This window comes from Myxocyprinus asiaticus, chromosome 43, assembly GCF_019703515.2.
Source record: "Myxocyprinus asiaticus isolate MX2 ecotype Aquarium Trade chromosome 43, UBuf_Myxa_2, whole genome shotgun sequence".
In the NCBI taxonomy this organism is placed as follows: domain Eukaryota; kingdom Metazoa; phylum Chordata; class Actinopteri; order Cypriniformes; family Catostomidae; genus Myxocyprinus; species Myxocyprinus asiaticus.
Window position 1 is genome coordinate 16,127,478 of NC_059386.1, and position 15,009 is coordinate 16,142,486.

At 37.5% G+C, this 15,009-nt stretch overlaps 1 protein-coding gene across 2 annotated transcripts in view; it reads left to right on the plus strand.

The window, feature by feature from the left end:
* LOC127433160 (protocadherin alpha-C2-like) overlaps positions 1-13,435 on the plus strand; it is a 28,333-nt gene extending 14,898 nt beyond the window's left edge. The window contains exons 4-5 of one of the 2 annotated variants that reach the window (XM_051684859.1): positions 10,375-10,578; positions 11,019-13,435. In XM_051684859.1, coding sequence (XP_051540819.1) covers positions 10,375-10,578; positions 11,019-11,044 — 230 coding nt within the window. In that variant the 3' untranslated portion in view covers positions 11,045-13,435. Of the gene's footprint in view, positions 1-10,374 lie in introns of both variants that reach the window. The other variant, XM_051684858.1, reaches the window with a different exon arrangement.
* Positions 13,436-15,009: the final 1,574 nt, after the last annotated feature.

Below are 15,009 nucleotides of genomic sequence, written 5' to 3' on the forward strand. Positions count from 1 at the left end.
ACAGCATGAATATAATGCCAATATTAGTCATTTATGTGCAGTGCAAGTCATGGTTCAAAATGAGTAAACTTAGTAAGTGTTAAGGGCCAGTGTTTAAACAAAGATTTTGTATGAACTGTAAGATTAATGGCTACTCTCTTTGAAGGTCATCCTGGATTAACTGCAGAAGTTCACATAGATGCAATGTCCTTTGTTAGTTGGCTGATGAAGGCTTTTGTTGGCAATTAATTGATAGTCTATGTATTCCATTTTAAGAGTGTAGTCCATCAATAGACCAAGGTGATGCAGGCAGAGATCAGTGAGATGCATCGCACTTCAACCGGCAGGTCATTTCAGTGAGGTCTATCCTAAATCCAAGGTTCAGGCAGTGGCATATGAAGTATCTGATGTCTTATGGTTGGAGTTGGCATCAGTTCATCCTCTGAAGTCCATTATAAAAAACTAAAGTGATGCTGGCTAGCACCAGCTGTAGTTTGTCGTCATCACTCAGGGACACGTAGCAGTGGAGTCTGACACCAAGCTGGAATGGAGCTGGATCTGGCCGGCTCTGGTAAACTCGGGATATGAATCCCGAGGTTGAGACAGGGAAACAAATAGAATAATATTAGCGTAGATGCCATTACATTTTTTGCAGATTTATAGATCATGATAAATATTTCTGGTTCTGGCAGACCTAACTGAAGCAGCCTAATTGTGAGTTGACTGATAAATTAGGTGTATCCCTGGTTAAATAAATGAGTCTTTAGTCTAGACTTAAACTGAGTGAGTGTGTCTGCGTCCCAAACAGTGTTAGGGAGCCAAATAGGAAAAGGATCTACCTTCTTCCTGGATTTTAATATTCTAGGAACTATTAATAGGACAGAATTTTGCAATCGTAATGAACGTGATGGAATATAGTGTGGTAGAAGGTCACTTAAGTACTGTGGAGCTAGACCATTCAAAGCTTTGTACGTAGTTAACAACATTTTAAAATTAATACGTAAATTAACAAGTAGCCAGTGTAACATGGAGCTAATATGATCATATTTCTTTGTTCTAGTCAGCACTCTTGCTGCTGCAATTTGAACCAATTGAAGTTTATTTATTGAACTTGCAGGACATCCTCCCAGTAATGCATTAGAATAATCTTGTCTTGAGGATGAACGCATGAATTAGTTTTTTGGCATCAGCAACGGAGAGCATGTGTCATAACTTAGAAATATTTCTGAGATGGAAGAATGCTGTTCTACAAACATTGAAATTAGATTCCAAAGGACAGATTGGTATAAAATATAACACCTAAATTCTTCACTGTAGAAGACGATGTAACAGTACATCCATCGAGAGTCAAATTACATTTTAGCGGCTTATTTTTAGAGGATTTTGGTCCAATAATTAGTACCTTTGTTTTGTTGGAATTGAGTAGAAGGACATTTCTGGCCATCCAATCTTTGATTTCATTGATACACTCTGCTAATTTGGAGAATTGTGAATTTTCGTTGGGTTTTGAAGAAATATAAAGTTGGGTATCGTCAGCATAACAGTGGAAACTTATTCCACGTTTCCTTATAATATCACCTAGGGGAAGCATATATAAGGAGAAAAGCAGAGACCCTAAAACTGATCCCTGTGGCACTCCATACTTAACTTTTCTTTGATATGACAATTCATCGTTTACACATACAAAGTGGTAGCGGTCTGCTAAATAGGACCTAATCCATGCTAATGCAAGTCCACAAATGCCAACATAATTCTCAAGCCTATTCAAGAGAATGTCGTGATCTATCGTGTCGAAAGCAGCACTAAGATCTAAAAGCACTAGAAGAGAAATGTAGCCGCGATCAGATGATAAGAGCAAGTCATTTGTAACTCTGATAAGTGCAGTCTCTGTACTGTGATGAGGCCTAAATCCTGACTGAAATTGTTCATATATACTATTTCACTGTAGAAATGAACATAGTTGGGAGGACACTACCTTTTCTAGTATTTTTGACATAAACGGGAGATTTGAAATCGGTCTATAATTAGCCAGTTCTTCAGGATCAAGCTGTGGCTTCTTAATAAGTGGTTTGATAACTGCCATTTTAAAGTTTCTTGGGACATGTCCTAAAGATAGCGAGGAGATAATAATATTAAGAAGAGGTATTCTTCCACTTGCGCTCCATTTTCCAAGCTGCTCTCTAGAGAGCATGAGTGTGATCATTGTACCACGGTGCGGGGCTTTTTCCATAAAAAAAAATTTAATCGAAGGTGGGCGACACTATCAAGAGTGCTAGAGAAGACTGTATTTATATTTTCTGTTATTACATCAAGTTCTTCTAGACTTTTTGGCTTACTGAGTATATGAGATAAATCTGGTCGAAAGAATAGTTCTACCTGAATGATAGCGTGGTGTAGATTGAGTAACATTAGCTGATCGCAATATACAAGAGATGAGGTAATGATCCAAGATGTCATTGCTTTGTGGCATAATTTCTATAGTATCAACTCCATATGACAGAATTAAATCTAGTGTATGATTATGGTGTATGTTTTTTAGGTGATTATAGGTGTGTTTTGTAAGCTCTGATTTAGTGCTTGTAATGTCTTGTGCACTTGAGGATGGCGGAATAGCAGGAACAAGGAAAAGGCCAGAGGAGATAAGAAGGGAAATGAGACATAGATGAACGTGACACAGAAAGCAAAAGATATATGAGTATGACATACTGAGAGTCATTTGACAGATTAAGCATGTGGGATGGTGAGAGACAGCAAGTAATAGAGAAGAACGAAAAAGAAGATAGAATGAGAGTGGTGGGTGGTGGTGGGGGGTGGTGTTGGAGATGCACAGAGGTTCAGGATTGGCAGACCCCTCCGGTGGTCCTGTTGCTAGGAAACACTGTGTGACTTGTTGCCTGGCAACAACAATGAATGTTAGATACTGCAGCAGTAGCAGCAGCAGCTGGGGAGTGGGCGAGCAGGGATGGGGAGGAGGTTTCCATGGCATACTCAAAATGGAAGAATGAGCAAGGTGCGGAAGTGTAGAGGAAAAGAAGGTAGAAAAAAAGAAAGGTAGAACCAGAAGGAAAAATGGATGGAAAAAAATAAGGACTGGGGGCTAAAGACCTAAAAGGGCCAAAAATAGCACAAATGACCTTCATGCATCTAACACACAAATGCATATTAGAACAGTCTTAAGTCTTACTGTATGTACACATAAGACGGTAACAATTCTTGGTTCATTTCCAGTCGGACATGACAAAATGACTGACTTGATATTCAGTAAGATAACATGGCATGAAAAAGTATGTGAACCCTTTGGAATTACCTGCATTTATGTACTGTATGTATAAATTTGTCTTACAATCTGATCTGATTTTCATCTAAGTTACAATAATGAAAAAAACATAATCTGTTTTAACTAATAACACACAAATTATTGTATTGTTCTTGTACATATTGAATACCTCATTCAAACAGCCACAGTGTAGTTTAGAAAAAGTATGTGAACCCCTAGGCTAATGATGTCAACAAAAGCTAGTTAGAGTGCGGAGTTGGCAAATCTGGCATCCAGTAAACAAACTGAGATTGGAGGTGTGGGTTAGAGCTACTTTGACTTATAAAAACCACTCAAACATTTTGAGTTTGCTATTCACAAGAAGCATCTGCTGCCGTGGACCATGCCTCGCAAAAAAGAGATTTCAGTAGACCTATGATCAAGAAATGTTGCTTTGCATAAAGCTGGAAAGGGTTACAAAGTTATCTCGAAGAGCTTAGATATTTATCTAGACCAAGGGTCTTCAACAGGTGGTGCCGCAGGGTGTCCGCAAATTACTATTTGATCCACCACCGGCACTCGTAATAATCACTCGGACGTGAGTGAGAGACAGTACCGCCGCTCCCTATACGCATATTACGCAGTCTGTGTAGGGCACCAGCTCCATAGGGGGCACCAGAAAATTCACCGGCTGCCCATACTCGCACGTTATACATTATCCAAGGACCCGGTAGTAGTCACGGAACACAGACGATCGCCTTGTGCTCGCACGTCCCTGGCGAGAGAGGAGTATGTATTTTAGTCCATTCATATTCTGAAGCCCCTCGAACCTGCATGCCAAATCTTCCTCTTGCAGTAATCCTTCCTCATATTTGTGCATCCTGTATTATTTTGTTGTGAACTAAATGGAACGGCGAACATTGTTAAAGTTTGACGTAATTAGCCTATTGCCCATGCTCATTACGAGCCGCTTATAACGCAACGCATATCATGTTAAGCAGCGCTGCAGTAGAGGGTTGCATAAGTAAACGCGTCTGCTATGCATTTTTCGTGGTGTTCGAATGTCAGCCTACAGTTTCTTGTATTATTAGTTGCTTTTTGCTTTTAGAACAATAGCCTATACTTACTTAATATACAGTATAGACCTATGTATATGTAATATGTCTAAATACTGTATATAGTTTCCACTGAGATTATCAAGCTGCCATAGGCTACACTGATGGTCAAATCAACAATTAAAGGTGCATACAGTCAATTTGTCCTCATTACATTTTCCTCCTACAGAAATTAACTGTAATTTTGAAACGCATTTATAAAATCGATCACTAACATGAGATGAAGACTCCAGGTATAGGCCTATCAGTAACCTTATAAAAGGTTTTTTATTCTGCATGGACAGTCTGTCTTTCTGTTTGTCTGTCTTTTTTGTTTTTTTGTTTTTGTAGGGGGTGTGACACAGTGATTAAAAAGGAAAATTAAAAATAGCACTTAATATCAAAAAGGTTGCAGACCTCTGCTATACCTAATTTAATGATTATTTGTAATTATATGTAAACATCATCAAATATGTACATACGATAATATGGTACCATACATATTTTTATAGGCATAAAATGCAACACATTTTCAGACAATATGCAACAGGGGTCCCTGCTCCGTCTCTCTACATACCAGGGGGTCCTTGGCCTGAAAATGGTTGTAGACCCCTGATCTAGACAAATTGTCTATAAATGGAGACGATTTAGTACTGTGGCTACTCTCCCTAGATGTGACTGTCCAGCCAGGATGACTCAAAGGGCAAAACGCAGGATGCTCATTGAGGTAAAAATGAACCCTAGAGTGACAACTAAAGACTTGAAGGAATCATTGGAATTGGTTAACATCTCTGTTCATGAGTCCACTGTATGGAAAACATTAAACAGGCATGGTGGCCAGAGCAGGACACCACGGAGGAAACCACTGCTTTTCAACAAATACATGGTTTGGGAATAACATAATTGGGATTGCCATCATCTAGATATCTTGAAGTTTATCAAGATATTCTACAGGATAATGTCAGGGTGGTTGTGCGCCAGCTGAAGCTCAGTAGAAGTTGGGTGATACAGCAGGGCAATGACCCTAAACATTGAAGTAAATCCTCTACAGAATGGCTTAAAAAAAAAGAAAATCCACCTTTTGGAGTTGCCCAGTCAGAGCCCAGACCTTAACCCAATAAAGATGCTGTGGAATGACATCAAGTGAGCCATTCACATCAGACATCCTAAGAATATGGCTGAGCTAAAGCAGTTCTGTAAGGAAAAATGACCCAAAATTCCTTCTGAACGTTGTGCAGGTCTAATCCGCAGCTACTGGAAATGCTTGGTTGCGGATCGATGAGTTATTAAATCCAAGAATTTACTTACTTTTTCCACAGCACTGTGAATGTTTAATGGGATATGTTCAATAAAGACGTGAAAAATTATATATTCTTTTGTGTTATTAGCTTAAGCACATTGTGTGTGTCTATACCTGTGACTTTCATGACCAATTAATGCAGAAAACCAGCTAATTCCAAAGGGTTCACATACATTTTCTTGCTTCTGTATTCAAGAAAAGAACCATCTGATAAGAGTAATTTGTTAAGGAGAACGCGTTCTATGTTTTGCTGTGTTGTCGATAAGACAATGTGTTAATAATGATAAACATTATGAGTTTTGTTGTAATTAGATAATAAAATAAAATATTTGAATTAATCTGTGTAAATACCTTTTTCAAGAATGATCAGCCTGGTCTCATGATAATAATGTGACCATGGCAACATTTTTGCAAAACGTAATCACATGTGTTTTTACACGTTTGGCTGCAGTTTTCCAGTGAAATGTCCAATGGGGGGCGCCAAAAGCAAGTGAAATTGTGTCGTAATCAGACAACGTTTTTAATGTGAATATTAGGTTTAAATTAGTAAAACGTATCTCCCTAACCTAAAACTTTAACCTAAACCTAACCAATAGTGAAGTTAAATGAAATGAGAAGTAGACACAGAACAGACATCCTTACCCTTAACCAAGGTCTAAATCTAACCCATAGCATGCAAAAACAAAATTTGAAATCAAAAGCACATATTCTGAAGCAACCATGTCATATCGTGTTGCTTTGACTCTCTCACGTGTCAGCTTGCATGTCTGACTGGTCTTGTACCGTGGTCTTCCCAGTCCCAAGTCAAACACCCTATCAGGTGACCTACCACGGAAGCCAATCACATTGGATTAAGTGTGTAAATGTAGGTTCATCTGTAATACAAGTGTTAAAACATCATTTTTCAAATGATGCGTTAGAGTAAAAGTGTTTCGATATAACAACATAACTTTGAGTAATAGTGCAAAAAATAAGTGTTTATGAAGTCTTAATCAGCCGTTGTAGTCACGATTTGTGTGAAAGTGAATAAAACGCACCATTGTTGTAGTGTTAATTTCAATAGGAAACTGCGACAAACGTAGAACGCCGCACAAAGATCAGTTTGCAAAAAATGTGTTGTAGTAACGTTTATTCTGAGACTACATTGAAAATGATCTTATCATTTTGTAACAGGCTGCTAAAGGCAGTGCTCTTTTTTTTTGTATAAGAAAGTAAATGTCATTCTGCTTAACATCTTGACTTGACTTCTTCTCTTCCATGGAACACAAGTGAGATGTTAGGCAGAATGTTAGGTCACCATTCTCTTTCATTGTATATAAAACAAGAGCCTCACCTACATTCTTAAAAAAGATAAAAAATTGTCCAAGGTATTTTAAATTTAGGGTGAACTAACCCATTAAGGGAGAAAACCATCAAGCTAAAAAAATCTACAACATATTTCTGGAATATTAACAAGACAGAAGATCAAGTTACAGTGTGTTTACATATAAGACAGACAGCAAAATATAATGAAAGTCAGGTTTAAGACTGTCACTTCCAGCTCCACAATCCTAATCCTCTCTCTGGTTTCTGGAAGAGAGCAAGTCTGCTCAGTTGATCTGCTCTGACATGCAACTTTACACACACACACACACACACACACATGCACTGATATTGCTGCCATAATGAAAGCTACAGGGAGATGGAGTGAGGTGTGACTAACACATGAGCACACGAGTTACTCTCTCACCAGAGATTTGACCACTCTGCAAGTAAATGCTACCAATCTAAACCATAATATCTAACCTTCTTAGCCAAATGTGATCTGTCAAGCCCAGGGGAGGGCACATAGCGCTCTTGTGTATGTATGCGTGTAAACGCTCTCTCATTTACTCTTTGCTGTACCATCTGTGCTCCATGAGTGTTCAGGACACATTAGTGGTGGTATATTTTCAGGATGGTCAAGATTTTTCAGCATGTTATACAGAGTGACTGAACAGCCATAGAGAAAAAGAGCTGTTTGCATATTAATGGAAGGATTTGGAGTATCTGAATTTAGGGCTCTGCCTGAAATTGAGAGCGAAAATAATTCCTAATTTAGCCTACTGCTGCACACACGCATTGTCACACAATCCACCCACGCAGAATCATGTAAGCTGAGAAAAAAAATAAAAAAAAAATAAAAATGGATAATTCCTGCTAGGTTTGGCATTTAGTGAAAAAGGCAGTGCGGTGCTATATTAAACCTATAGATAAAAAAAACAAAAACAAACAGAGTTGCATTTCAGGACCATGGTTAGATCTAAATAAAACACAGAAATAAAAGTAGGTCAAAGAGTAACTGGTGTGGCAAAGAGCCCTGCTTCTGTAGGGAAAGTAGTACATAAGTCTCTCCCTCATGGGGTGGTACACTTTCAGACATGAACATTGTATGAAAGTGCACTCTACAGTGATGCTCAATGTGTGTGTTATCTGTAGGTTTAGATCAGTATTTAAAGGGATAGTTCACCTTAAAATGAAAATTCTCTCATCATTTACTCTCCCTCATGCCATCCCAGATGCATGTCACTTTCTTTCTTCTGCTGAACACAAACAAAGATTTTTAGAATAATATCTCTGCTCTGTAGTTCCTTACAATGCAAGTGAATGGTGACCAGAACTTTGAAGGTCCAAAAAGCACATAAAGGCAGCTTAAACATAATCCATACGACTCCAGTGGTTTAATAGATGTCTTCTGAAACTATGTAAACTTTGGGTGAGAAACAGATTAAGTCCTCTTTTTTTCTTTTTTTTTTACCATACATCTCCACTTTCACTTTCACTTTCAAAATATGGTTTACCTTTATGCTGCCTTTATGTGATTTGTGGAGCTTGATATGTCTGGTCACCATTCATTTGCATTGTAAGGACCTACAGAGCTGAGATATTCTTCTAAAATTCTTTGTTTGTGTTCAGCAGAAGAAAGAAAGTCATGGGATGCCATGGGGGTGAGTAAATGATGAGAGAATTTTCATTTTTGGATGAACTATCCCTTTAAGCAAACCAAGACATACTCTGTTGCAGATTTATTTAGCTATACTCCAAAATTTGACAGTACTGTTCTGATTTAGAAATGTCTTTTAGTGTGACCATCTACCCAGTCACACAGCTGAGTGTGTCTGAATCCCAATGACTTTCCTTTCTTTGGAAACAACTGTATGGTTGTGGCAGACATTAGAGGTAATGTGTAGTAATGTTTCTACTAGAAATTAAGGGTATTTTCACGACTGGCTCATTTGGAGCATCTGTGTCGGAACATGGTGCATTATCTCCACTAGTTTGGTTCGTTTAGGCATATATGAAGATGGCAATCGCACTTGGATCTGCACCAAAACAATCATCTAAAACAGTCTCATTATAATTTCCAACAAACCATACAATATCCCTATGTTAACCATGTACTGTATTAGCCTCAAGGATATTTGGAGAAGAAATCTGTGGGTCAGCATGTCATTGCATTCATAATAGAAACAAGGAATTAGCCTTCGTTTAAATACTGGAAACCTTTTGCCGACTATATATTACATATAATTGCACTTTTTAGTAAGGTGTTATTTATTAATTCCTGATGTAATTTACTCAGTGTGATCGCTTCTTTCTGTGTTTGTGGCAGAACTCTTAGGGTGTGTTCACACTTGTAGTTCGGTTCTCTTGGTCCGGACCAAAAAAGAAATTGATACATTTAGTCCTGGTTCGCTTAGCGTTCACACTGGCTTTTTTAACACCGAACCTAATGATACAAAACCAAAGGCATCAGGACAAAGTCACAACCTGATTGGACAGCTTTTATGACGTATATTTTTTTACGGAACTTAACGATCATCCATAACAATGCTGGCTGATGGGTGAAATGCGCTCGTTAAATTTATATATGTATATATGGTGGTATTTTTACCAGCTGAGAACAAATGAAGAGCTAATAAAATGTGTAAAGGAGTCAAAACAGCGCCAGGATTTCCTCCTTTGCACACACAAATGAAGATATGCTGCAAGGACGGCTGACGGCGGTTCCGACGCCTGTACCGAACTGTAATGGGCAACATAGCTCCTATGATGAGAAGAACCAGGTATGCTTGAGGTCAGTATTAGGCAAATTTTTTCCTGTTTTTGGTCCATTTAGACGTCTTTGGTCCAGGTTGCGTTCATATATCAATCAAACCGCACCAGAGTTCATTTGGAAGCGGACCGAGACCCACTATTCAGGCGGTCTCGGTCCGCTTGTTTGGTGCGCACCAAGGTTCGGATGGCAGCGTTCACACTTGTTCAAATGAACCGCACTAACAGAGCAATTGCACCAGAGTTCGTTTTAATTGAACCAAACCTGCCAAGTGTGAACACACCCTTAGAGAGAGTCTCAGAGAGCTCATAGCCAAGAAAAGGCACTTTTTAAATGCAGAAATACTGCAAAAGTATATAATGACGGATACAAATAATTCTGATCAAAATTTTGCAACTCGATATTAACATGACAGGAACAATCCTCGAAAATATTTACCTGTTGACACATTTTAGCCAGTTTCAAAACAAAGCAAACAAACTACAAGTCTGAAAACACCATTTGTGGATGCTTTGTTCATACAAAACTACTCAGAGAACAATAAATGAGGAGATCCCATTAGTGTCTTTGTCTCAAGGAAATAGTTACTAATTAGGTCTCTTTTGGTTTTGAATCTGCAACAACGATCTCAAAATGATGATGTCTTATAATCATCATTTTTCTCTCTCAGATGGAGAGGGAGAGGGACAGCTGTCCCCTCCTGTTGGAGCCGGAATCAACAGTAACAGCTGGAGTTTCCGCTATGGAGCCGGCCCCGGCTATGGCCCTCCACAAGCCCTGAAGCCAGGCGAGATCCCCCCTGAAGCCTTCATAATTCCTGGCTCTCCTGCCATCATCTCCATCCGACAGGACCCAGGTGCCGTGGATGATAAGGGTGAGTTCATCACCTTTGGAAAGAAAGAGGAGTCCAAGAAGAAGAAAAAGAAGAAAAAGGAAAAGAAAGACAAGAAGGATAAAGGAAAAGAGGATGGGGATGAGTAATGAAGAAAAATTCAAATAAAATATTAGAGCTATCAACTCGTGGCAAAAGTTGACAGAAAGAGAAAGCCAAAAATATTGAAAATTGAGGAGAAATTTCTTTCAGTGGATCTCACCACCCAATTAACAAATCTACAATGTCCACTCCTGGGCAGAAAAGGGTTTGTGCTCTATGCACAAACATACAAACCACAAATTAAACCTGCGAACATGTCTCCGTGAATTTGATTGGCTATTTTCCTAGTTCTGACCCTGAATTGATGCAAAAAAGTACTCTAGTCTGCAATATGTTAACCAAACATACTTATACCTTTGCAAATCTTCCTCTTTTAAAAGGATTTAACAAAGTTCCAGTTATATGAACTCACATGCCATACCGAGAGTGGCATTTTCTCTGACTCCATCCCTGCCTCCCTCACTCAACTTTCAAAGGCGAGTAAACAACCTCTCTTCGCCTCATCTTATACCTTGATCTGCTAGAAACAACGCTGTTTCAGAAAAAGACAAAAATCTAACTGCAAATGTATCTGAGCTGGACACAAATTATGATTGTGCAAAAAGACCACTCTCCAATTGCTAATACAGCATATCTATGAAATGTAGCAGGTTAGTCCAAGACAATTGCTTTCACTAACAAAATGTCCTAGAACAGGGCATAGAGATCGCTAACACCCACCTCTATCTTGCTGAAATCTCAAAACTCATGCTGAAATCTTAAAAAAAAAAAAAAATGCTTTAGCCAATATATTTTATAAGAGCAAATAAATATCTGCTTATACAATACAAAAATCATGCACACGTGTTTACAAATTTGTACACACACAAGGATGTGCATACAGCTAAAGACATAAAACTCTTGAAAGTTTATTGATCTCTAATGCATAACACACTCAGAAAAGCCTAATGTAAATGGAACTACAGGCCGCTCACACCCTCTACATCTAAAGCCAACACAGGACTGAAGCACAGCATCCTCTCAGACTCAAAAAAAGAACAGTAGAATGGATGCTTTGTTGCTTCATTCCAAAATACACCTACTTACCTTGCTGCTGTTTTGAATGTTTGATAGATCCCACTTCCTGCCAGCTTTTTGTCTCAGTCCAGCTATTTGCTCTTACCCACTTTTTGTAAATTCTGCTAATCTGGTGTTGCTAACCTCCTTTACCCACTGCTGTGTGCTGGCCTAAGTCAGTACTTCCCCCTGGTGGTTCGTATTGTACAATGCAACATAAAGGACCAGAAAAGTCTTGTGCTTGAAACACAAATCAAGGGATAGTTCACACAGCAATGAACATTCTGTCATCATTCAGTCACCATTCTCTGTCATTGCATGGAAAAAATAGATGCAATGATAGTGAATGGTGACTGAGGCTAATATTTTGCAAAATGTCTCCTTTTGTGTTCAACGGAAGAAAGAAAGTCATACAAGTTTGGAACAACATGAGAGTAGATAACAGAATTATCACTTTTGGGTAAACTATCACTTTAACCACAATAAGCTTCCTCAGTTGAATCAAGCCTGTACAATGCAAATGGCTTTACACTCCAAGACCACACTTCTCCTGGAAAATAGAAGCACATGTACTGGCCTCTACATACACACACAAACTCTGACACACCAATTTTGCTCTCACAGCAGTGGAAACACCACAGTCTATGCAGCCATGCTTGTGGATATGGCTTTGCTTCAGTATTATGGTGCTTTCTAAGGTAAAGATGGAGGGTGAGAGGAGATTAGACTGGGACTGGAAGGACTACATTTATTGGCAGTACAGAGTTTTTCTACTGTATATAACAACAGTTCCATGGATGTTGATTCAATTTTTTAAAATAATCAGAATGTTTGATTAACATTCTGACATACTTTAGTTTTTTTTTTTGTTTTTTTTTTAGAGGGAGCACATCTTTTCCTTCTGTCTTGTCTGTAAAGATACTGTTAGGTAAAGGAGAGATGTTTGTTCTGCTATGAGGTTGCATCATCACAAAGCACACACACCCACTCTCACTCAAGTCTCTTTCAGGTGTGGTTCAGTGCTGTCAGATCACAAAATGACTGTTTGCATGTTAAACACAGTTAAAACAGAAACTATATATATAGATATACGTAAATGAACAAATATGTTTTTCATAAAGATTTTTTTCTCATTTATGAAGAAATCTGGGACATGTATTGTCTCTTGAAATATGTGGACATAAATCAGATTATTCACTCAGACATACATGAACATACATTGATAATATACACTCACATAGAGAAAGAGAAACAGACAGCGCATAAAAAGAAGACACGGGCACCACGTCGGCTCTGTGTCAATTGATGTTGACATTAACATTCTAGGTATGTGTAATTCTGTAGTGTTATTGTCTAATGCTCTTTTCTTTTATAATTTTTGCAACTTGAAAGGATTAATCCTTTGTTTTGTGCTAGGCTTTGAAATCAATAACACCGTAATGTGAAACCAATCCATACATCCATATAATATAAACATCTACCTTCAAAAAAAAAAAAAAAAAAGTCAAAATGATAAAATAAATAAAAAAAGGGTCTATGTATTCTTCCTGTGTGTAGTAATTATCTATCAATTCATCCAATGCCAAGATGGCACGATGCTTTTGACTTTGCAAATCTGTTAGACAAAAAATTTTGTACACCTGCTCATCAGTGTTATGGTGTTTATTGTTTTATATTACTTTATACAATCTGGTAATGTGTTTTGTTTATAAATCACAAATAAAGGTTTCTTTCATAAGTATTGGAGATGTATCTGTGATTCTGATTTCAACAGTCTATTTTTATTAATAACTGCTGATAGTAATAATAACAATATTGGCTCATAATTGTCATTACAGTATAGCAGAATATGCATTTTCATCTTAAGTATCATTCATCTTGAGTAGGAACATGTGGAACATATTTATCAGTGAATAAATGCACTGCGTTGTCTTGAGGTCACAAGTTGTTAGTGTTTTTAGGTAATATAATTCTTACTAATTCTCCTCTTATAAAACATTTGGTAAAATGTATGTAATTATATATTTGTATGTAGAATAATGTTTTGTGAATCATATTTATAATTATTATACATAGTACTACATGGACGTTTTGTTCATATAAGCTTCTGTTCATCAGAGGTGCTTACCAAACAGAAAGGGGAAAAACTGCAAGTCTCTCCGTCCCTCCGTCAGAAGGCCGCACAGACCACAGTGAAAAATAATTTTCATGTCCAATTCCAACAGAGTGAAACATGTGTCGGTTTACATGCTGTATCTTTGATATCTATCTATCTATCTATCTATCTATCTATCTATCTATCTATCTATCTATCTATCTATCCATCTATCTATCTTTTTTTTTTTTTTTTATGACAGTACTCTTCTCTAAGAGGTGGGTGAAATACCAATTGTAGTATTTCCAGATCTCGCAAGAGAAACACGCAACATGGTCTGAAAAAACAAGCCCAAAATAATCCACTTGCCTCAGCAAAATAAGCAAAAATAAGCTATTATTTTTTTTCCCCTGTGTGGTGGATTTATCAGCATAGAAATCATAACAAGCAGTTAATTAACAGTTAAGTATAATTCTATTTACAGATCTGCTTCTCAGTCAAACCCAGCAGCATCAAATCAATGCATCACATCTAAGAATAATTCAGTGAAGAATTGGTAACCACTGAAAAATAGTTTTTACCTCCAATAATGTTTTCCTTGTATCTGGATTAGCCGTGTATGTATATGTAGTGGTTATACATAGTTGTTAAAAAGGTTTTCATTCACAGAATGCGACATGCACAATTGACAATTAGGCAAAGAACTGTGCGATGCAGCAGTTTCCTTCATGATCAAAGCACGTTTATTTATTTATTTATTTATTTATTTATTTATTTATTTTTTGGGTCAAATGAAGCGGTGTAGTTAAAAAAAAAATTTTTAGTTTGATAAACCCTTATAAACATGTTAAAAATACATTCCCTTTAGTTTCATGAAAAATTTATCGGAACAAAATTAACCGGTTATAACCGGTTATAACCGGTTACCAGCATTTAAAAATAACATTTTCATTCCGGAACAATTGAAAATCACTTTGTTACGGTTTTCGGTTACATTCTGCTAAAAATTTTGTACGTTTTCGGTTTTCGTTTTCGTTAGTTGAACCGTTTTTAGTCCCTGGTTGTTAGTGAAATTTTTATTTTTTTTTGACGGACGTGGATGATAATGCCCAAGTGTTTTCGCAGCCTTTGTACAAGGATGGTTTGTCTGAAAATTCAGCACTTGGAATGTCCATTATCAAAATTACTGCAACTGATGTAGAAGACAATGCAAATAAAAA